Here is a 23,308-nt window from a genome sequence, read left to right on the forward strand (position 1 = left end):
TGGGTCCTTTGCCAGAGGTTAAATTGTCTTTGTAGGTTCAGTAGGTCAGGTAAAAGCAGACTGTGCTATGTGGATGTATAAATATAACTGTTAGTTTTTTCCAGTTAATGTGGTAATATGCTTTATCACAGGGATGGGTATGTCGCTTATTTCAATATGGTAATATGCTTTATTATGGGGATGGATATGTCACTTATTGTGTAGAGGCATGTAAGGTGTTAGCCACGAGTAGCAATTTAGGAAGTGAAGCCAATTTTTGTCAAAATGTATTATGATAATGTTTTAATTCAGTGTCCTTTTTGTAGCTAGGTTTTGTTTGCTCTATTGTTGTACTTATTGAATAGATTTTCTATGACACCAGGGTCTGAGAATTGAAAGAAATGTATATTAGTCTGTACCATTTGGAAAGGGTGATGTATTTCTCATTATGCAAGGAATATTCTGTAAGCATTTAAAGTGGTTCTAGGGTAGTGGTATGTTTAACCTTGTGTATGAAGTGCACTGACTGCAAAAAACATTGTTGTGCACTGTTCCAGTGTTGTTTTACAATAGCAAGCCTCTACCTATTCCTGCATTATTGTTTCAGCTAGGACAATGAAAAGTTGTGTTGTTATAGGTTCACATGAGCTACAGTAATTTAAAATAAACTGCGAGTGTGTCATCTTAGTGTTCAAAGTATCCATGCACCTGGCCTTGTACATAATTTTTCCCTTACTTTTATTTTGTTCCTTTTTAATCAAATCAAAAGATAACACACAACAAGCGGGTGTATCACTGTGCAGGGTGAGATCAAAGCTGACCAACAACAAGCTTGACTGGTTACTCAACAAGGATCCGGAGTTCCACTCTGTACCAGACAACAAAAACTATTTATCACATGAAGTGACCACGATTCAGATTCTGATCAAGTCCATGATTCAGATGATGACTGTGAAGAGTCACTCTCCACTGACGACCTTTTTATTGGGAGGGACAAAATGTGTAAATGGAATAAAATATGTTCCAATGTGACCTCGAAAATAAAAAGAAAGAATATTGTGAAAATATTCCCTGTGCCTACACGTGTTGCCAGTAGGTTCACAAGTCAAGCAGAGGCTTTATGAACAATACTTAGCCTGGAAATGATTGATGCAATTGTAAAATACATGAACATATACATTCAATCTAAGAAAGAATGTGTACAATATTCCAGATAAAGGGACACTAAGGAAACTACAAGGTGTGAAATAATGGCATTGTTGGGATTGCTGTCTCTCATCTGGACTAAGAAAGACAATAACACAAATGTCTATGAACTGTGGACAGCAGATGGTACTCGTATGGAGATTACGAGAGCTGTGATGAGCTACAGAAGATTTCTGTTCCTTTTATGATGTATCCATTTTGACAACAAGAGTACAAGACAAGAAAGAAGAATAACTGATAAATTTGCTCCAGTAACGCAAATATTGGATGCCTTTGTGGTAACTGCAAGAATGCTTATAGTGTAGGAAAATTTGTGACAGTAGATGAAAAGTTGCAAGCTTTCCAGGGTTGCTGTTCTTTTGTTCAGTACATCCCAAACAATCCAGCAAAGTATGGGATAAAGTTTTTTTTCCTTCTAGCACATGCTAAAACATTCTTCAGTAGTAATATTGAAGTATATTGTGAAGAACAATGTAAAGGATTATACAATGTTCCTAATTCTCCCTGTGAAGGAAGGCTAGTTACTCACACTGAAGGCTCAGGAAGAAACATTACAATGGATAATTGGTACACTAGCTATTCCTTAGCCAACTTCTTGTTGAAAAAGCAACTAGCATGCACCAGCACATTGTTTTTTCTCAAACATGATATCCCACAAGAATTTTTACCTGGGAAATGTAGGGCTATCCACTCCCCTTTATTTGGTTTTTAGAATAATATGAAGGCAGTTATATTACTTTCAACTATGCATGATTTGGAAACCATTGCTGAAGTTACAGGTAAACCAGAGTTTTGGATTACAATTTAACAAATGGAGAAATCGACACAGTTGATCAAATGCGAGGGCTGTAATGGATATATCAGGAATCAATGCTCAAATATTTTTTCATGCAAATGAGGCAAATCCAAAAATGAAGAAAAGAATTTTCTTGAAAGATTTAGCACTGTCTCTAATGAAGATTCAACTAGTGGAAAGAGCTAATATTCCTTCACTTCCTGCTGACATTGCAACTTTCATCGTGGAATACAAAGATCAACATCTTGAAAGAACTGATAAGCCTACCACCAAGAAAAAGAAGTCAGTGTCTGACATGTGGATGAGAAAGAAACACATCTACTACAGTAGAAGGTAGCTCATGCCATAGCTTTGTTTGTAAAAAATGTAAAAACAGTGAGTACATGTGAGAAGTGTAAGGAATTTCCTGAAAATGCGTAAGACAATTAATGGTTTGGATGGAAGGATCTGTGTGACAACTGATACTTCTTCAATACATAAAACCTTTGTCGTTTTATATTGCAATGAAAGAGTGTTTGCATTCAGTATGTGCTTAAAAAAGTGTTTGAATAGATTGATATGTCAGCTGTGGCAATAGAATGATATGAATATTTCTTATTCATTTAATCAAATAGTAAATGAGCAATGTCATACACATTTCTTGTATTGTTGTTTAAATAAACTAAAATGAAACTGTGATTTAGCTCATACATGTTTCCCTTGGTAGCATACTGATAGCTTTTGACTACATGTGTATAATGTGTGCTGCGTGCCTGCTTGTGTTATGAAAATTGGCGTGCCTGCTCAAGGGTTAAGTGTCTTTCTTGTTGCTCTGTTTGTCTTGTTTTGTTATTCATGTAACAGGTAAAGAGTTATATATGTAATTTACAATGCTACAGGGGACTATCTTGTGTGAAATGTCATGGATTTTGACAGCTGAAGCAGCTCAATTGCAGGCAGACAGTGTGTGTATGTTTAAGGAAAGTGGAAGAGAGCTTCTCACTGAAGAGTAACTCAAAGAGTATGCAGAGAAGAAAAAGAAATGGGGTTATGGATGGATGACTAAATATAGGCCTCAAAGTAACAAATGTGAGGATTTTGGGGGAATTAAGAATAAAGATGAAAGTAGAAAGTAAGGAGAAAGAAGTTGGTAGCATAAGTTTAGCTGAGGCACTGAGCTGTAATTGTGTAGAAATTAAGGAAAGCAATAATGAATCATCAGATATGAGGTATTGTGGAAATGTGGAATCTGAAGCAACAAGGAGTACCACACAGAGTAAGTGTGGCTCAACTAAAGTAAGTAAATGCATGGGTAGCAACATGGGTGATTTTAATCGCAGTAGTATCTATCCCACTGGGTGATAATGGGTGTTGCTTAGAAGCCATAGAGCCTGGGCAAGACCTACTGGCAAATTTATATGATGATAATTTTTGTGTTGTGCAGCATAGAACCATATACAGTAATTTTGTTGTAGATATTGTGGAGGATGCACAGGAGGTTATTGTTGAGGTTAACTGAATTGTAACTAATGAAATAGTATACACACACATTATGTCCAAAGGATGCAGATTTGTTACCATCTGGACTTGTGTTATCTCCTCAGAAGCAGGAAGGAGATAGGAGATGGAGGAGGAAATGGGGTTTTAAGAGAAATGTTCAGGTTGACGTGGTATAATACTTTGAGAAAGGTGTGCCTGAGGATCAGAATGTTACCACAGTGCAAGCACCAGGTCACAGTCATGCATGGTTGCAGACAGTGCAGCCTGCTCACACAGATGGTGAGCTGTTTACTAGTTAGCCGTAAGTTCATTGTGCAAAATGAATGTGATCTATGTGAAAGATACAGCACAAGCATCACACCAAACTGACCACCTGTGACACATGATGGAACCTGAGGGAACATTTTTCCAGTCATGGGACGCTGCCTCCAGTTCTTCTACCTTAAGGGACAAGTCATGTAAATAATGGGCAGGCTCACTAAGGCTCCATACACAGAATGTAGTGCCACAAGGCACCAGGAAGTTGCACCAGTGAGTGGGGGTACAAGGGAGTCTAGTGCTGTGAGAAGAATTCAGTTCATGATTAGCACTACAGTGAGGGAAATAAATAGAACTACCTATCAGCGTATTGTGTGTGATAGTAACACATGTTTTATGTATGAGCATGATTGTAGGGGACTGTTTCTTAGGAAAACATAAAGGAGACTTTGGCACAGAGATGTAGTTGCAAATCATGTGCCAAAGTGAGTAAAGAAACCATCGGCCAAACCAACAGAAATGTTGTACATAAGAGATTAATGGAATCAGACCATATACTGTTAAGAATGATTTGTTACGGATAATTTGTTAAGAGGGGCAAAGCTATCAGCAGACTGAGTTACTTGCCAAGCACAGGATATGATCAAGTGAGAATTTCTAATACTGAAAGATCTATCCAGTGCTGCATTAATTCGAACAAAATTCATTGTGATTAATGGTAGGAATGTGTGTATCTATGATTAAAGATAATTAATAAATAATGTTGCTGAATCTTTTCTTTTACTAATGAACACCTATTAGATTAGTGACACTATGATTTAAATGATTTTTTGTGTAGTAACGATGAAAGATGTGTGCACGTATGACATTTTAAGGAGTAGCCAGTGATTATGTGGATTAGTAGAACACTTGTATTCATTTTTTTGTGATGTTAGGAACATATTAAGCCAATTTACTGTTGAATGAATGACAAGGGATACCCAATGAAATAGAAGAGTTTGGTAACATTAGTATGGTAGTAGATAAGAAGCCTCTTAAAGAGATTTCAGACCAGGTACAAATGGAAGCCAGCAGGCTAATACAGGGTTGACAATACCTGTGGTAGAGACTGAAAAAATTGAAAAAAAATGTATCCCATACCACTGTCAGTATTGGCATATATTCTAAGTTTCCAATAGCTACCTGGAGCTAATATCCAGTCCCTGAATTTACCAGAGGAGGGAGATATTGTAATGCCATCACTATTTTTTGGTGCTACTAAGTAATAATAGCACTGCCACAGCAGTTGCAAATACTAGGCACAGAGAGGACCAAAATTTTCCAGCATAAAGCCAAGCGCCGGCACACTGGTCAGGAACATTAGAGCAGAGAACACTGTGAAGACGATGACAGCCAATTGCACATGGACTGACCCCTCTCTAGGACTACAATGTGAAGGCAGCGCACTCTATGCAAGGAGAATGTAAGCGCTGCATGCAACTAGCCACATCCAGTTATTTTCTGTAATGAAACTCTTTAATACAATTTGCTTGAATTGTTGTCTAGCAATCTGAGAAAACAGGTTTCCTAGGCACCCAATCTTTCACAAGTAGGCAGGATACAACATTGGCGATGAGTCTTCCAATGAACCCAGAGCTGACAGCCACCACAGATTCTATGTTTTCTTTTTGTGGAATTTTCTGTTTTGCTGGCACCTTAATTGGCTTTTCTTTGCAGGGGTGTGTTTACTTACTTTAACAGTACCTTTTATTTTTTGCTAATCAGTGTTTTCATGTGGGCATTGCGTAAATTTTCTTTGCTTTTGTACTTATTTTTCTTGCTTGGCTTGTCTGTTAATTGCATTTGTTTCTCTAACAATGAACAACCGGCCTACCACACCCCTTGCTAAAGGGTGCCTCAGCTGCAAGTGTTCGATGCAACACAGCTAATGCAGATGCTTCAGTTTCAGAGCCAACAAATATCAATCCTGCTCAATGCAGTGCAGCAGATACTGGCTGGTGCTGCATGCCCAACAGAACGAACTACACCTACAGTGGCTTTGAGTGCCATACTACCTTTCTTCCAGTTTCAAGAACAAGACATGGGATGGCTCAAGTGGTTGCAGCAGTTTGAAACCCATGTAATTGCTCACAACATAACAGGTACTGTGAAAGTTCTTTATTTTTTGCTCACAGTAGTAAGTGCAGTGTTCCACCTCATCTATAAACTACTCCGTAATGCGACTGTGAGTGAACTTTCATATGAACAGATTGTAGATTCACTAACTAACTATTGTGACCAACAAGTCAATGTGGTAGCAGCTAGGCACCAATTCTTTAATTTCAAGAAGTGGTCAGAACAAACTTATAGCAAGTGGGTAACAGATTTTCAGGGTATGATGAGGAAATGCAAATTCAAATGTGCTTGTGGTCCTTTATATTCAGATGTAATGTTGTGTGATGTAATTGTGTACAATGTAACTGACGTCAGACTTAGAGAACAGATTTAGAAACAATCTGATCCATCATAAGAGTCGATAGTGCAACATCAGTACAATTCAGGTGCTATGTCAGTCAATAAGTTTGAGCAGCCAACAATTTGTCAGGTCAAGTTTCCCCTGGCTCATGACCAACCCATTGGGCACATGCATGCCACAAACAGTTCTCTATACAGGCAGCTTCACAGGTGAACAGAATTAAGTCATGCCCTTGGTACTATTCATGGTACAAATGCTAAGACTGCCCATCCAGACAACCACAGTGTTAAGCTTGTGACAAGGAACGACATGTACAATCCATATGTTTGCATCAGAACAAACATACATATGAATTCTGTCCACTCACAAAAATCTAGTCACAAGGCCAATGTAATTAATGCAGTGTATTCAAAGCCTGCCTCAGACATTAACAAAACTAGCAAGTGAACAGTTTCTTCAGTGCTACGTCAATCGAACAAACTTTTGGTTCATTTGTATATTAGTGGAAAATGTGTGAAATTTCAGTTGGATATGGATGCCTCTGTTACATTGAGGATTCATACACATATGAACTGTTAGGCGCCCCACATCTGTCTAAATCTAGCACACACCAAACAGCTTATAATGGACAAGCCATTCCCGTATTGGGAAAATGTACTTTGGCTGCCATGTATCACTTGCATACGCAAACTGTAACTTTCATTGTGCTCTAATCATGTGATTGTAAGAACATATTTGGCCTTGATTCATTTGACTTGTTTGGTTTCCACATTCAGGACCATGTGTTGTCAGTGTCTGCATTCAATACAAAAGGCAGTGTAGCTAGATTTCGGAAAGAATGCCCTGAACTTTTTTCTTAAGAGTTAGGGCAGGCTAACAATTTTGTTGCACATATTACTGTGAAAGACAATGCTCAGCCAAAATTTTGTCAGGCCAGAACTCTTCCCATTGCATTACAGGACAAAGTCACTACTGAACTTAAAGAAATGCAAGTTAGCAGAGCTATTGCACCCATACAAACTAGTCAGTGGGCAAGTCCACTGGCTTTGCTCCCCAAACCTTCAGGTTGTATTGACTAAGTCTACAGTCAACCCACAACCTGTGACAGATACTTATCCATTGCCATGCCCAGAGGATCTCATTGCCAGATTAGGCACTGCCTGCTACTTTTCTAAAACTGATTTGTGCAACACATATCTCCAATTCCCACTAGATGAAGAATCTCAAAAAGTTTGTGTTGTACTCACTCATTTGGGGTTCTTTAAATATTTGTGTCTGTCTTTTGGCAGTACTTCTGCACCTAACATTTTCCAACAGCATTTAGAACAGCTGACTGCTCAAGTACCGAACTGTACAAACAATTTGGACGATATTGTCATAGCGGGTTGTACACCTGAAGAACACACTGCAAAACTGTGTGCTTTGTTTCATGTCGTATCTGATGCAGGACTAAAGTGTACACGGAACAATTGTAATTTTTTTAAACAAAAGTTGCAGTATCTTGGTCATGTCAAACAGTCAAGGTGTATATCCCCTTAAGCCACATTTGTTAGCCAGCCGTGATATGCCAGTCCTCACAATATTACAGAATTGTAGTCAGTCTTAGGGAAAATTAACTATTATATTCAGTTCATACCATATGCTGCACACATTGCAGCTCCATTGCATTGCTTGTGTTGAGAGAATGTCCCCTTTGTTTGGACAGATGAGTGCCAAGAAACTTTTCAATGACTTAAAGCTGCATTGCTAAGTTAACAATGCTTGGTTCACTTTGATCCTGATAAGCCAGTTGTTTTGCAAGTTGATGTTTCTTCCTATGGAACCAGTGCAGCGCTTTCACACAGATTTGATGATGAAGACAGGCCTATTGCTTTCACGCTAAAGTGTTGTGCAAAGCTCTGTGTAATTATTCACAAATAGAGAAAAAAGCATTGGGTATTGTATATGGTGTATAGTGTTACCAAATTCCACCACTATTTGTATGGAAAAAATTCTACTTAGTAATGGATCACAAGCCATTGCAATGCTTGTTTCATCCGATGAAGCTAGCTCTCTCGAACTGCCCAAAAATTGCAAATATGGGCTTTGTTGTTGTCTTAGTATCAGTATGAGATGTTGTATCGTCTGACAACTCAACATGGTAATGCGGACACACTTTCACATCTTCCAATTGGTCCTGATACAGACTGACACTACTTCTGCGTCTTGTTGTCACATCAATGCTCAGGATTGTCAATTGTTTCAGTACTTTCCTCTGAACAATGGTGCACAGACCACGGAAACTGATTGGAAAATTTTGCTAAACTACATTTGCACATCTTGGTCTCAATCTTTGCATAGCATAAAGAATTCTGTAGTGTGCTGATACTTTGCATATCAGAATAGCCTAACTAAACAGAAAGGTGGACAGTCACATGAGTTGATCCTCAAAGCTTTGCAAAAAGATGTGTTATAGTTACTTCACCAGGGACACTGGGGGATTGTTCGTAAAAAACGGTTAGCGCGTCAGCACAGTACTTGTCAGGGTTGTGTTGTTGTTGTTGTTTTTGTTGTTGTGGTCTTCAGTCCTGAGACTAGTTTGATGCAGCTCTCCATGCTATCCTATCCTGTGCAAGCTTCTTCATCTCCTAGTACTTACTGCATCCTACATCCTTCTGAATCTGCTTAGCGTATTCATCTCTTGGTCTCCCTCTATGATTTTTACCCTCCACGCTGCCCTCCAATGCTAAATTTGCGATCCCTTGATACCTCAGAACATGTCCTACCAACTGGTCCCTTCTTCTTGTCAAGTTGTGCCACAAACTCCTCTTCTCCTCAATTCTATTCAATACATCCTCATTAGTTACGTGATCTACCCATCTAATCTTCAGCATTCTTCTGTAGCACCACATTTAGAAAGCTTCTATTCTCTTCTTGTCCCAATTATTTATGGTCCATGTTTCACTTCCATACATGGCTACACTTCACACAAATACTTTCAGAAACGACTTCCTGACACTTAAATCTATACTCGATGTTAACAAATTTCTCTTCTTCAGAAATGTTTTCCATGCCATTGCCAGTCTACATTTTATATCTTTTCTACTTCGACCATCATCAGTTATTTTGCTCCCCAAATAGCAAAACTCCTTTACTACTTTAAGTGTCTCATTTCCTTATCTAATTCCCTCAGATCACCCCACTTAATTTGACTACATTCCATTATCCTCATTTTGCTTTTCTTGATGTTCATCTTATATCCTCCTTTCAAGACACTATCCATTCCGTTCAACTCCTCTTCCAAGTCCTTTGCATCTCTGACAGATTTACAATATTCTTCTTGAAGTCTGAGGGAATTTCGCCTGTCTCATACATCTTGCTCACCAGATGGTAGAGTTTTGTCAGGACTGGCCCTCCCAAGGCCGTCAGTATTCTAATGCAATGTTGTCTACGCCCGGGGCCTTGTTTCGACTCAGGTCTTTCAGTGCTCTGTCAAACTCTTCATGCAGTATCGTATCTCCCATTTCATCTTCATCTACATCCTCATCCATTTCCATATTATTGTCCTCAAGTACATTGCCCTTGTATAGACCCTCTATATACTCCTTCCACCTTTCTGCCTTCACTTCTTTGCTTAGAAATGGGTTTCCATCTGAGCTCTTGATATTCATACAAGTGGTTCACTTTTCTCCAAAGGTCTCTTTAATTTTCCTGTAAGCAGTATCTATCTTACCCCTAGTGAGATAAGCCTCTATATCCTTATATTTATCCTCTAGCCATCCCTGCTTAGACATTTTGCACTTCCTATCGATCTCATTTTTGAGATGTTCATATTCCTTTTTGCCTGCTTCATTTACTGCATTTTTATATTTTCTCCTTTCATCAATTAAATTCAATATTTCTTCTGTTACTCAAGGATTTCTACCAGCCCTCATCTTTTTACCTACTTGATCATCTGATGCCGTCACTACTTCATCCCTCAGAGCTACCGATTCTTCTTCTACTATATTTCTTTCCCCCATTCCTGTCAATTGTTCCCTTATGCTCTCCCTGAAGCTCTCTACAAGCTCTGGTTCTTTCAGTTTATCCAGGTCCCATCTCCTTCAATTCCCACCTTTTTGCAGTTTCTTTAGTTTTAATCTACAGTTCATAACCAATAGATTGTGGTCAGAGTCCACATCTGCCCCTGGAAATGCCTTACAATTTAAAACCTGGTTCCTAAATCTCTGTCTTACCATTATACACTACTGGCCATTAAAATTGCTGCACCAAGAAGAAATGCAGATGATAAACGGATATTCATTGGACAAATATATTATACTAGAACTGACATGTGATTACATTTTCACGCAATTTGGGTGTATAGATCCTAAGAAATCAGTACCCAGAACAACCACCTCTGGCCGTAATAACGGCCTTGATATGCCTGGGCATAGAGTCAAACAGAGCTTGGATGGCGTGTCCAGGTACAGCTCCCCATACAGCTTCAACACGATACCACAGTTCATCAAGTGTAGTGACTGGCATATTGTGACGAGCCAGCTGCTCGGCCACCAATGACCAGATGTTTTCTATTGGTGAGATATCTGGAGAACGTGCTGGCCAGGGCAGCAGTCGGACATTTTCTGTATCCAGAAAGGCCTGTACAGGACCTGAAATGTGCGGTCGTGCATTATCCTGCAGAAATGTAGGGTTTTGCAGGGATCGAATGAAGGGTAGAGCCACGGGTCATAACACATCTGAAATTTAATATCCACTGTTCAAAGTGCCATCGATGCGAACAAGAGGTGCCCGAGTCGTGTAACCAATGGCACCCCATACCATCACGCTGTGTGATATGGCAGTATGACAATGACGAATACACGCTTCCAATGTGCATTCACCATGATGTCGCCAAACATGGATGTGATCATCATGATGCTGTAAACAGAACCTGGATTCATCCGAAAAATTGACATTTTGCCATTCGTGCACCCAGGTTTGTCATTCAGTACACCATCGCAGGCGCTCCTGTCTGTGATGCAGCGCCAAGGGTAACTGCAGCCATGGTCTCCGAGCTGATAGTCCATGCTGCTGCAAATGTCGTTGAACTGTTCGTGCAGATGGTTGTTGTCTTGCAAACGTCCTCATCTGTTGACTCAGGGATCGAGACGTGGCTGCACGATCCGTTACAGCCATGCAGATAACACGCCTGTCGTCTCGACTGTTAGTGATATGAGGCCATTGGGATATAGCACGGCATTCCATATTATCCTCCCGAACCCACTGATTCCATATTCTGCTAACGGCTAACAGTTGTTGGATCTCAACCAACACGAGCAGCAATGTCGTGATACGATAAACTGCAATAGCAATGGGCTACAATCCGACCTTTATCAAAGTCGGAAATGTGATGGTACACATTTCTCCTCCTTACACGAGGTATCACAACAACATTTCACCAGGCAACACCAGTCAGCTGCTGTTCGTATATGAGAAATCGGTTGGAAACTTTCCTCATGTCAGCACTTTGTAGGTGTTGCTAGCGGCGCCAACCTTGTGTGAACACACTGAAAAGCTAATCATTTACGTATCATAGCATCTTCTTCCTGTCAGTTAAATTTCGCTTCTGTAGCACGTCATCTCCGTGGTGTAGCAATTTTAATGGCCAGTAGTGTATAATCTATCTGATACCTTCTAGGATCTCCAGGATTCTTCCATGCATACAACCTTCTTTTATGATTCTTGAACCAAGTGTTAGCTATGATTAAGTTATGTTCTGTGCAAAATTCTACCAGATGGGTTCCTCTATTTGTTACCCCCAATCCATATTCACCTGCTATGTTTCCTTCTCTTCCTTTTCCTACTCTTGAATTCCAGTCACCCATGACTATTAAATTTTCGTCTCCCTTCACTACCTGAATAATTTCTTTTATCTCATCATACATTTCATCAATTTCTTCATCATCTGCAGAGCTAGTTGGCATATAAACTTGTACTACTGTAGTAGGCATGGGCTTCATGTATATCTTGGCCACAATAATGCGTTCACTATGCTGTTTGTAGTATATTTCCCACACTCCTATTTTTTTATTCATTATCAAACCTACTCTTGCATTAGCCCTATTTGATTTTGTATTTATAACCCTGTATTCACCTGACCAAAAGTCTTATTCCTCCTGCCACCAAACTTCACTAATTCCCATTGTCAAATGTCAGGGTATGAACACTAGATGATGTGACAGTGTCATCCATGTGTGGCAAATCAGTCTGATCCACCAAAAAAATTCTCTGCTTGGCCTAAATGGCAATCACTACAGCAACATGCACACGTAGACTTTGCAGGGCCTTTTTAGAATACTCGTTGGTTGACTGTGGTAGACTCTTATAGCAAATTTCCTTTTGCTCTACCAATGAATTCAACAACATCACATAGCACAATTTAGGTGTTGTCCTCTATTTTTTGTCTCAACAGTTTGCCTGAAGTCATAGTGTCAGACAACAGACCTTAGTTAACATCAAATGAATTTGAAACATTCTTTGAACACAATGGCTAACTAGTGCACTGTTCCATCCACAGTGAAACGGTGAGGTGGAACTGTTCGTCAGAACATTCAAGCAGCAGATGGCCAAACTTTGCACAACACACACCAGGAATCAAGCATTGCAACTGTTTCTTGCCTCCTATTATTTGCATCCACAAGATGGACCATTGCTGGTGGAATTGATTCACAGCCACTGCCATCAGACACTGCTGCACTCTTCTCAGCATCCATCACCAAAGGAAGGCAACAAGTATCACTTTGCACCACATGATATTGTGTTTTACAGGGTTTTTAGTGGCAGCAGATGGTGAGATTAAGGCAAGGTCCTTCGTTGACTTGGCACATGCATGTATCTCATTTCAGGCGCAGATGGATTGCAGCAGTAACATCACAATCAAATTCTCTACTGTCATGTGCAGGGTGATCCTTCTGTCTCTCTTCCCCGAGATTCATTGGTATTGAGGACAGTGCAGCCACATCAGCCACCTGAGGGTGACATCACAACACTGTGGGATGACCCCACAGAGATGGAGCCTTCACCTCCTTTGCCTACTCTCGGTCCTACCGATGGAGCTGGACACACCCACACTGAACCAGCCGACACCTTCTACATCAGGTTATGGGCCTCAGGAGGTGGACACGTACCCTTCTGGTCACTTTCCAGGGGACATTTCTGCCAGAGCAAAGGCCGGATGGCAGGGTACGACCAGAAGCCTGACATCCCCTGCAGCTACGGCTTCCAGTCCAGCACAGCATCCATGATCCCGCCTCTCCTCTCATTGTCAAGCTCCTTATATGACAACAGTCTGTCACTTTGTGGGGGAGGAATGTTCCTGTGTAAAGTCAAGCACTGGCACACTTGTCGGGAGCATTGGAGCAGAGAAGGCTGTAAAGAAGGTATCAGCCAATTGCACGCAGACCAACCCCTCTCTAGAATGACAAAGAGATGGCTGTGAACTCTATGAAGAGAACATAAGCGCTGCACCTGACTTACCACAGCCAGTTGAAGGCTACCAGTTCTGCCAGTTCTACAGCAGCAAGTCCAAGAATAGTATCAAGAATAGTCATTTCACTACTTCTATGTAGCATAGTCTATCCTCAAGAGATTTCCTATTTTGTCTGTTGCCCTTTGCTTGTGACATATCATGTACTTCTCATAGTTAAGTATTGTCATTTATATTTTGTAATAAAACTCTAATTTGATTTGCTTGAATTGTCTAGCGATCCGAGAAAGCAAGTTTCCTAGGCACCTCATCTTCGACAAGTAGGCAGGATGCAACACGAAACACCATCACATCAGACACAGTAAATACCACCATTTGGTTTCTACATTTCAGCCCAAGGACCAGTGCTTGCAGCAGCAGCTAGCACATTGATGCACCTACTGGCAATCACCATATTTTGATATACATACTCGTAAGCAGTGCCTCAGCACAACATGTGTGCATTGAAGCTGTATAAATACCCAAGATTTTCAATAGAGGTACCCACAGTCTGGTATCACCTACGTGATAGGAGGTCCATGTCAAGCAATGGGGTGACATGGTATTGCAAGCTGCCACCATGACACTTGGGCTCCATCATCGTGGAGCCATGTTCCAGTACTATTTTTCCATACCTGTGGACTTGGAGATTTCCATCTGGTGGACCACTCAGGTTCACTTCAGCCATAGCTGGACTTCTGTCTTGGAGGGCAGCTACTCATGTCTAGTGTGGTGCTGCCACCCTACTTCCTGCACTTATGCAGGCAAACTGCTGCTGTATGCCACCACTCACAGAGGCCATCACCACTACTGGAGGGTTGTCTTCAACAGCAAGAATCAAGGAGGGCTTCTGCATCCACAAGAGTACCCTGCCCTGAATTGCAAAGCTATGCCTGGCCAGTGCACTTGTAGCCACAGATGTCCCACATCAAGTCCTAGTCCACAACTGATGCTAAGCTGTGTCTCCATACTTATTATGAAGATGCTGGTAATTCGTTACCAATGACTTTATATGCTGGAGGACACTTCCACCACAAACTGTTGTTCTACATACATGAGAATTCTTTTAAACTTGAGCCTCAGTTCTCCTACATGCTCCCCAGAGGGAAATGATTTCACTTCTCCTGTGATGTGACACAGCTGACTCTTTAACTTCCTTAGGATGGAAATCTTCCTACTTGTATCAGCTACCCTTCATACTTTAATAATCAATGTCGCTACAACATCTTTTGGTCACTATTACTGGTTTCAGTATGGACATCCTCAAAGAGGTCTGGTCTATCTGTTGCTATCAGAACTCGTATTTTTACATCATTGGTTGGCTCCCCAACTATCTGTCTTAGGCAGTTTTCAGAGTAGGGATTTAGTAATGTTTTGCAGAATGTCTTTTCATGTCCACCTCTTACAAAATGGTATTTTTTCCAACTGATAGTTGGATGATTAAAAGCTCCTCCAGTGATGACACTGATTGGGAATAGTCATACTAGGGGAATGAGGTCTTCTCTAAAGTTTCTGGTTACATTTGGGGATGAGTCTGGTATTGATAGAAAGATTGAGTCACAAGTTTATGTCAATCCACTATCATGGCCACTGAGAGGAACACCTGTTGTGTCCAAGTGCAGTATTTGTGTACAGAATGTATCGTTTATTATACAGCTTTTCTGGGTATGGTGCTAGGTCATGTTGTAAAATAATGACTACTTGATCAAAGTTACAGTTACATTCTAATCAATCTAATGGTGCATTATGTTGTTCAGGGTTCATTACATATCATTATGATGGAATGAAATTATTATGACACAATTTTAAAGCCTAACACATCCTGGACCATGTGAGTGCTGTAGAAGACAGGCTGTGTTAGGATCCATCAGGGATCAATGTGGACCAAGAATGTAGAGAAGTCTACATCAGCAGACCAGTAGCTCTATACATTCAGGAGCACAAGTGTTACACTCAGCTTGGGCAGCACAACAAATCTGCAGTGGCTGAACACCAGAAAGATTGCAGCAAGAAAATAAAATTCAACAAAAACTGTGTTCTTGACAGTCAGGGTTGGTGAAACACAGAATCAGAGTGTTCACTGAAGTATTAAAATATCCTAACAATATGAACATAGAGGATGATGGTAGGCTTGCAGCATCCTGGCTGGCAGCCATCAGAGTTCAAAAGGCTGCACAAACAACTTGAGATGTGAGAATTCCAATGAACTACAGCCACTATATGACCCGTGTACCCACAAGAAGAAAACTACAGTGCACATCCCTACCACTCATGGCACATTATAAGCAGCAGATCCCCACTCCCTCCACAACAGGAAACCAATTACAATAAGTTTCCCACTCATTCCATCACATGAGAGCAATAATATCAATGATGTTAAAGTTGTAACAATGTCAAGTTCTGTAGAGGAGTCATGACAAAATGTAATGGACTCTTGACAACAAAATATAATGGATTCTTGACAGCAAAATACACTAATAGTCCCAGAAGAAGAGCATGGGAACTATATCAAACTGTCAGTTTTATCAAGTGATAGTTACTGTAGAATATGATGTGGTACCTTACCCAGATTATACTTGCATTAACTGACACTGGCCACAAAGGCCTATACAGTGGTATAGAGCATATAAAATTTGTAGTGAAATCTGACACTAGTGCAAGAATGTAGGGCAGGGGCAGAGTAGGGGTAAGATCAGTGGCACAAAATATCATTTTGCCCATTTAGAAAAATTTTGTCTAACTCACGCTGCCGTTTATACCAAATCTTGCCCAAATATTCCTATTAGCCTATCCTTTTGATATGAGGTTATATTGTCCCCTAAATTACAAAAGGTAGGACACAGTTCTTAATGGGGTATATGATTACCGTGAATGGCGTCCTTGTGGTAGATCATTCCATTGTCCATCCTGTGCAGTTGACAGTAAGTGGATGGCCACTAGCACATGTGTATGTGCTGCAATACACCTCCCTCATTCATCTCTGATGTGCTTGATGGGATTTAATGGGGAATGGGCAGGCTAGCCGATTCATTGGTTATCCTCACATTCCAAGAGTTCATCCACCTGCACTGTTCTAAGCAATTGCATAATGTTGCACTGCAGAATAATTTTATTGCATCTGTTTAAAGGTTTTAGAAGTTTTACCAAGTAATCTCAGAACAGAGAAGGTTAGCTGTACACCAGTGTGCCAATTGGAATGTTAACAAAGCAAATTGCCAATGTAATAGGGTGAAAGGTGAGCATTGCCACACAATCTCAGATAGAGGCAGAAAGGCTTGGCCCTTTTAATAACACTGCTTTTGGAGCTCAAAGACACATCACTCATGCTGACATTCTGCCTGTGTCACTAGAACCAAAGGGAATGAGAGTCTATTGGGTTTCAATGAAACTATGACAAGCTGATTGATGATGGCCAGCCTATAACCTGCTTCATGCCACAGCTGTGATCTGCCATTTCTGTCTACTGGATCTTTGTGGGTAAGAGCACTGGTGGGCGGCCAGCCCTCTTATACTGCAGGTAATCAAAGATGATCTAAAAACTGTCATCCCCATACTTATCAGGTGTTTTACATTTCCACAGTATACTAGCCAGCTATTCAGCATCTGCTGCAGCCTTGGTTGATCCATGATGGATGACCAGGGCCTAATCTTCTGACAGTTGACATCCTGGAGCACAGTCAGCAGCTTCCACCTGAGCACATAATGGACTGTCTTTAAGAGTGCTGAAGTGGAAGCCGTGATGTGTCACAGGACTTCAGGGCAAGGACATTCCTTGTCCCTCCCACTAGACGTCTGCAAATAGGGCATTTCACTCACACATACTTGCTCGAGCCCAGCACGAACATTCATGGCTTGCCCATGTATGATTGGTCAAAGTGAGTAGACTGTAGTCAAATGAGGTGCCATGGGGAGGGAATGGCAGAGGCTATCCGATCTGGCATGCTTGCATGCTGCTGTTGTGACCATTTCAGTATTCGTAGTGTGTGTCTACATGCTGGAGTTGCCCCTTACATACTCCCTCCGGCTGATGGACCTACACTCACATCACTTTAGTTATGCTGTAGACATATATTCCTGGGTGGTAGTGTCTATAGTGACACTATTATGATCCATCAGAGAAAATAGCATGCTTTATGCAATAATGAAACATTGGAAACCATTTGGAGTTTCACAAGAAAACCAAAATAATGCCTAGTGTTCTGATTCTGGACGAAATAAAGTTTCACGCTATAAAGTCGAGTGAGCATGGCACAATTATTACAGGACCTTTCCGTTTCCAGCAAGGACTGTCAGATATTGGGTTCAGAAAAGCTTATGATGCTACCAGTATGCACGAACTGTTAAAGAAATAACAGCTTAAAAACGCAGTAAATTGTAATAGGCCTACCTGTTTTGCGTGACTGAAAATATTTTAAAAAACTGATACCTTAAAATCAGAGTTTTCTGGCCAAAGTGAAGAACCAAACTTTTTATAGGCGTAACTGAATATTTTGGTTAATATATACCATTAATAAAGTTGTACTTGGACTTTATTACAAGAGTTACTCATTCCTTCCTGGCATCGTTTACGAACGTCTGCAGAATGAATTACAGATGTCAAAAACAATACTGTACAATTACTAACGTGTTTACTTCAAACATGTAGGCCTACCGACTTCATCACAAATAGCTTCATTATTTCAACTCGTATTTGAGATCGCAGACGCTAATTACGTTCTAAAACGATAAACTAAATCGAACGTGCATGCGCAACGCATAACAAGTCTCTCAATAATTCAAATACCTTTTAATCGTTTCCAAAAGTCCTCTGAACTTCAATTCAACTCAAAAGCTAACATAGGAAGCGCGAGAGACGTTTGGCAGAAAATGGCACCAAAGCTAATCAACCAATCACGGGCAACTTCACCTATGGCCACTCTCTCCCTATACAGGCTCTCTAGCCTGCAGCAGCCGAACGACGTGGCCAGGGCACGCCACTGGGTACAGTGGCTTTTACCAGACTCTGCACCTCTGACCGGAGCGACGCGTTCGGTGGCAGGCGTCGGCAGCGTGCTGCCTTCATCTCCCGAACTGCGCTCGGCACTCGTGGCGACGCGGCTGACGTCGCAGAGCGTATCGACAGGGGGATGGCAGATACCGCGGCGTGCGCACACAACGGCTCGCACGACGCGGGGGCAGCAACCACTGCCGTCCTGGATGTCGCAGACGTCTGCACACTCACACAAGGCGAGGGCAAGGCAGCCTGTGAGCCCACCACGCTGCTGCGGGTCAGGACCGCCGCGTAGGTTAATCCTAAGTCCAGCTGGTCTGTCCTACTAGCTTCGGGGACCGGACTGGTCTGTGGCCTTAGCCCCTCTCTATTATCTAAGGCTAGGCGGCCTGTGGTACTAACATCCCGGGCCGCTGTCGCCTGGGGATTTCGCCCAGCACTAAGGACGAAGGGCCTGTCCTCCTAGCTTCGGGGGCCCTCGCCTGTGACCTCCCGCCGGCCGACCTCTCTGGGGGCCCCAGAGTACCGGACACAGCATCGTGTCCCATACTCACTCTCCCCCGACCGGCATCGCCAGGGGTAGCGGATGCTGCATTGCAGATCCGCTGATGGCCGCTTTCATCTTCAGCCGCGGGTCGCGTCGGCCGCAAAACTCGCACTCGAAAACGGGAGTCTTTTCCGGGTCGTGCAGCCTTCTGTATTGGAGGAGAAGGGCCGAGTGGTCCTTATACTCGCCAAAGGTTGGCCTGCCGGCAGCCTTGGTGACGAAGCAAATCCGGCAGCGGAAGACCTCCGTCGGCAGCGTCACCACCAGCTCCATCGTTCAGGTCGCGGACCTGAAACAAAAAAATAAACGCGACCGCTTCTCGGTGCAGAAATCGGTCCATTTTAGCCCATATTAAGTTTATAAGAACAGATTTTTTAGTCATTGAGGTAATACTTGGGAAGGAACGTAGGAGAGGTTCACAGTCGGTAAGGAGAAAATAGCCGCGAAGGTGTAGCTCTACGGCGGCTGCCGGACACCGGAGCATCACACTTCGGGCCGACGTAACTAAGAATTATCTCGGAAATATAAGATCTTGGGTTCTGGCCAAGATGGAGAGAGTCATAATCTTGTGTTTATCCCCAGTGGAGACCCAGACGTAGCTGGCCGGGGGAAAAAAAGGAAGACGAGCAGAGTGGAAGGCTCATACGTCGCTACCAACTCTGCCGCCGGTGTCGACAGCAAAGGCTGGACACACAGGAGACCGGTCTGCATCTGCCTCCCTGCAGATCGCTGAACCTCGATCGAGGAAGGGCCAGATGGGGCCTGAGCATCTCGCAACCCTCAGTCATAATCGGGAGATAAAGAGGGAGGAAGACTTCAATGCAGGGCAGGTCCGGTAGTAACACCGGCAGTTGCTACCCTCACAGCAAGGCCGGCCACGTTCCGGAGCCTGCTGCTGCAGCTTCGTCATATTTGGGTGCTGGAAGACCAGTGACTAAAGAAAATACATCGCATATCAGTGTGTTTTTTATCCAACCTTGCCAGCATTAAGCTGATAAGAACAGATTTTTATTTATCGAGATAATTCTTAGTTACATTTTCACGAAGTATAAATTTAGGAAAAGAATATTCATGACTCTATACAATGCGAGTTTTACAGATTTAGTAAGTTTAGATAAAATTTAGACAAACGGTTCTAACCGTACTTAAGTATTGTATTACTATTCTAGTTCGTGGGTTAAGCCCACTACTTAAACATTGAGAGACCGCGTTAGGCGCGGGTACTTAAGTATGTCATCCTTAAGAGTATTCCAGCGATAGGCGCGGCCTTACTTATGTCAGACCAGGGTAGGTTGGACCTAATTTAGGGGCTATTTTATTTTTCCATTCTTCTCCATGCCCTGACAGCACACTGCACATGCACGGCTGCCAGCGGCTGGTGCGCCACGCACGCAGGCGGGTCACACTCAGCCGGACTTCTCCCCTCTGTCCGCCTTGCGGCAGACGTCACTGGGGTGTCGTGGCAGGAGGGCGTTGCTTCCCACGCTGGCTGGAAACTGCCGGGCAGTAGGCACACGTTTGGCGCCGCCTAGCACCGCGCCAACCGGGGTGGGGGCCATATTCGGCGGACACCACGGAGGGAGGGCCACCAGGCAGCACCGCACCACCGCTACTGACTCGGCACTGCTGCGGTGCAGCGCGAAGATGGTGTAGCGCCGCAGGTCCCGCGTCGTGGAGGAGAATCTCGACACCGACGTCACGAAGGCACCGACCTCGAAGTTCTCCGACGACTGCAGTCTCGAGGGTCTCGCAGCCTGACGTCAGAGCATGCCACAGTCTAGGGGGACACATACTGGCGGTAGGCAGTAATGTGTTCCACGTAAATGTCGCGGGACCACTTGATGGTGTCAGACACCATCAGCCGCCGCATCAGTTGGCAGTAGCGGCTAGCGATGCCTAGGTGCCGAAGCACTGCATCGTTCTGGCGGTCCCACGCCCCCAGACTGCCGACAACCAGGGCGTCGACAGTGACGGAATAGCCGCGAGCGGCTAATCCGCGCGCAACGTCGGCGTACTTTATCTTCTTCAGTTGCCGAGCGTTGTCGAGCGCAATCCGCCTATTCTCGAAGGGGATCGTCACATCGACGATGGTCACAGTCTTCGCGGCCTCGTCAGTTATTACGAGGTCCGGACGCAGCCCACTGCTGTCCCCTATGACGGCTTGGTTGATCCTGACGTCAGGAACAGCAGTGTTTCCTCTCCTTGGCCGCCCAGCGACTGCTGTCGCGAGGCGGTTGAGGACCGCGTTGTGGCGATACTGCAGGGCTGCTGAGTGCACCATACACGCGTTGATCACGTGTGGGAGCGTCTCGTTGTTGTGGCCACAGCGTCGGCAGGCTTTGTTGTTGTTTGCCCGCCCATCAAAACGGCGGCAGCCGTTGAGAGGCACGACTCCGAGCCTGGTGCGATGTATGAAGCGCCAGTCTGCGAAGCGCGTGTATTTGCCTCCCGCAATGAAGTGGTTGGACGCTGTGGACTCCCTGGTGCACTCGAACACCTTCCCCTGGTCCGGTTTCCTGAGTAGGATGTTGCGCAGGCGCTGCCTCAGACACTCGCGGAGCGTCCGCGAGAGGAGACGTTTGGCGCCCTCTCCCACCCGGACATGCTCGACGCCAATGTTGGCGGTGCGTCCCACGCTGTCATCATCGTGCTGCGGTCCATCGCCGCCATCTTCGAGGTGTCGTGTAGTCCCAGGCGCCGCCCCCTCCGTGGCCGGCTGCGTCACCCCTCCGATGCCGCCGTGTTCCGCGTCGTCAGCGATGGCGGGTCGGCCGTTGACCTCCACCTGCACTCAGAGAGCAGTTCACTCCAGCGCCAGGTGACGCCACGCGGCGCTAGGCGCCTTGTGGCGTTCCTGACGCGTGTCCACAGTGACTGGATGCCGCCTCCGTCACGTGCGAGGTCACCCTCAGTGCTGCCGCTAAGGTAGGTGGCCAAGTCGGGTCGACTCGGCTCCCTCCCCAGTCGGCGGCGCGCGGCCGTAGATAGAGTGGCCCAGGCGATGTCGCGGGCGGTGGCGTCGTCGCAGTGCAGCATGCGGAAGCCGTGGACGATCGTCGAGATGTCCGCAGCGTCCGCGAGCGGCGTCAGGCCGCATCCTCCCTCTCCCAGCGCGAGGTACAGCTGTTCAGTGGACGCACGCTGTGGAAGGAAGAGCCATGATTTGACAGCCGCTTTCACTGCCTTGTCGAGTGCAAAGTCAAGCCTAGGGGGGAGGAAGACACGCACAGCGTCAATCTTCTGCCAGGGAGCCAGCAGGGAAGCGTCCAGGTGCTGCAAGTCACGTCGAACTGCCGCCATCGCATCCGTTGGCGTCTGCGAGACTTTGTACCCGGTGGGAACGCCAAGATGGAGGTAGGCGTCACCCGCACAGAGCACGGCTGGTTCTCCCCCTTCCAGGGCGAATACCGAGCCTAGTGTCTGCCGACGGCGGATGTGAAGCGTGGCACACTTCGACGGCTTGAAGGTAAGCCCGGCCAACGTCGCCGCCTCACCCACAACATTGAGGAGCGTCTGCATCGCCTCTGAATCCCGCGCCAGAAGCACGATATCGTCCGCATACGCCAGTGCGCTCACACTGACGCCGCTAAGCGGAATACCACACTCATTTCTGAGCGAGGTTGCGGCGCGAAGTACCGGCTCGAGCGCGAGGTGAAAGACGATGGGCGACAGTGGACAGCCCTGCTTGACCCCCGCCTGGATCTCAATCTCCTCCTTTAGTCCGTCAGATGTACGGACGCGGGTGGAGCAACCATTGTACATATCGGCAATTAGCTGATGCAATTGCTCTGGTAGTCCCATCCCGCTCAGTACTCCAAGGAGGTGAGCGTGAGGCACCGAGCCGAAAGCGTTCGCCAGATCAAGCCAAGCAAAGCTTGGACAGGAGTTTTGCGGCGGAAGGTTGGGACTGGGACGGTTGTTACGGTGTCTGCATCTCCTCTTCTTGCTGCCAGGTCTCGGAGATGCAGCTGCAGTCCCTCCGTTCACGTCGCGCCGCTCCGTCGTCTGCGTCGGTGGTGGTGCCGTGCTGCCATCTGGCGTGGGTCGCGCAGTGCTGCTTTCAGTCGCCGCGCCGTTGACAGGTGGCGCAGCGGTAGCAGCGGGGGCCGGTG

The 23,308-nt window shown here is 44.4% G+C and overlaps 2 protein-coding genes across 2 annotated transcripts in view; both read right to left on the reverse strand.

The window, feature by feature from the left end:
* The window catches only part of LOC124555854 (flocculation protein FLO11-like), a 37,877-nt gene extending 18,408 nt beyond the window's left edge, over nucleotides 1-19,469 (reverse strand). The window contains exons 1-2 of the mRNA XM_047129919.1: nucleotides 19,204-19,469; nucleotides 18,675-18,920 (exon numbers count right to left, since the gene is read on the reverse strand). Coding sequence (XP_046985875.1) covers nucleotides 18,675-18,920; nucleotides 19,204-19,469 — 512 coding nt within the window. The remainder of the gene's footprint in view (nucleotides 1-18,674; nucleotides 18,921-19,203) is intronic.
* Nucleotides 19,470-20,602: 1,133 nt separating this feature from the next.
* On the reverse strand, nucleotides 20,603-22,997 carry LOC124555855. Its single transcript, XM_047129920.1, has 4 exons — nucleotides 22,425-22,997; nucleotides 22,056-22,337; nucleotides 21,052-21,981; nucleotides 20,603-20,950 (listed from the first exon to the last, which is right to left on the reverse strand). The coding sequence occupies exons 1-4, from the start codon at nucleotides 22,995-22,997 to the stop codon at nucleotides 20,603-20,605; spliced, it is 2,133 nt and encodes a 710-aa protein (XP_046985876.1).
* Between the last annotated feature and the right edge of the window lie 311 nt (nucleotides 22,998-23,308).

This window comes from Schistocerca americana, chromosome X (assembly GCF_021461395.2).
Source record: "Schistocerca americana isolate TAMUIC-IGC-003095 chromosome X, iqSchAmer2.1, whole genome shotgun sequence".
Classification (NCBI taxonomy): domain Eukaryota; kingdom Metazoa; phylum Arthropoda; class Insecta; order Orthoptera; family Acrididae; genus Schistocerca; species Schistocerca americana.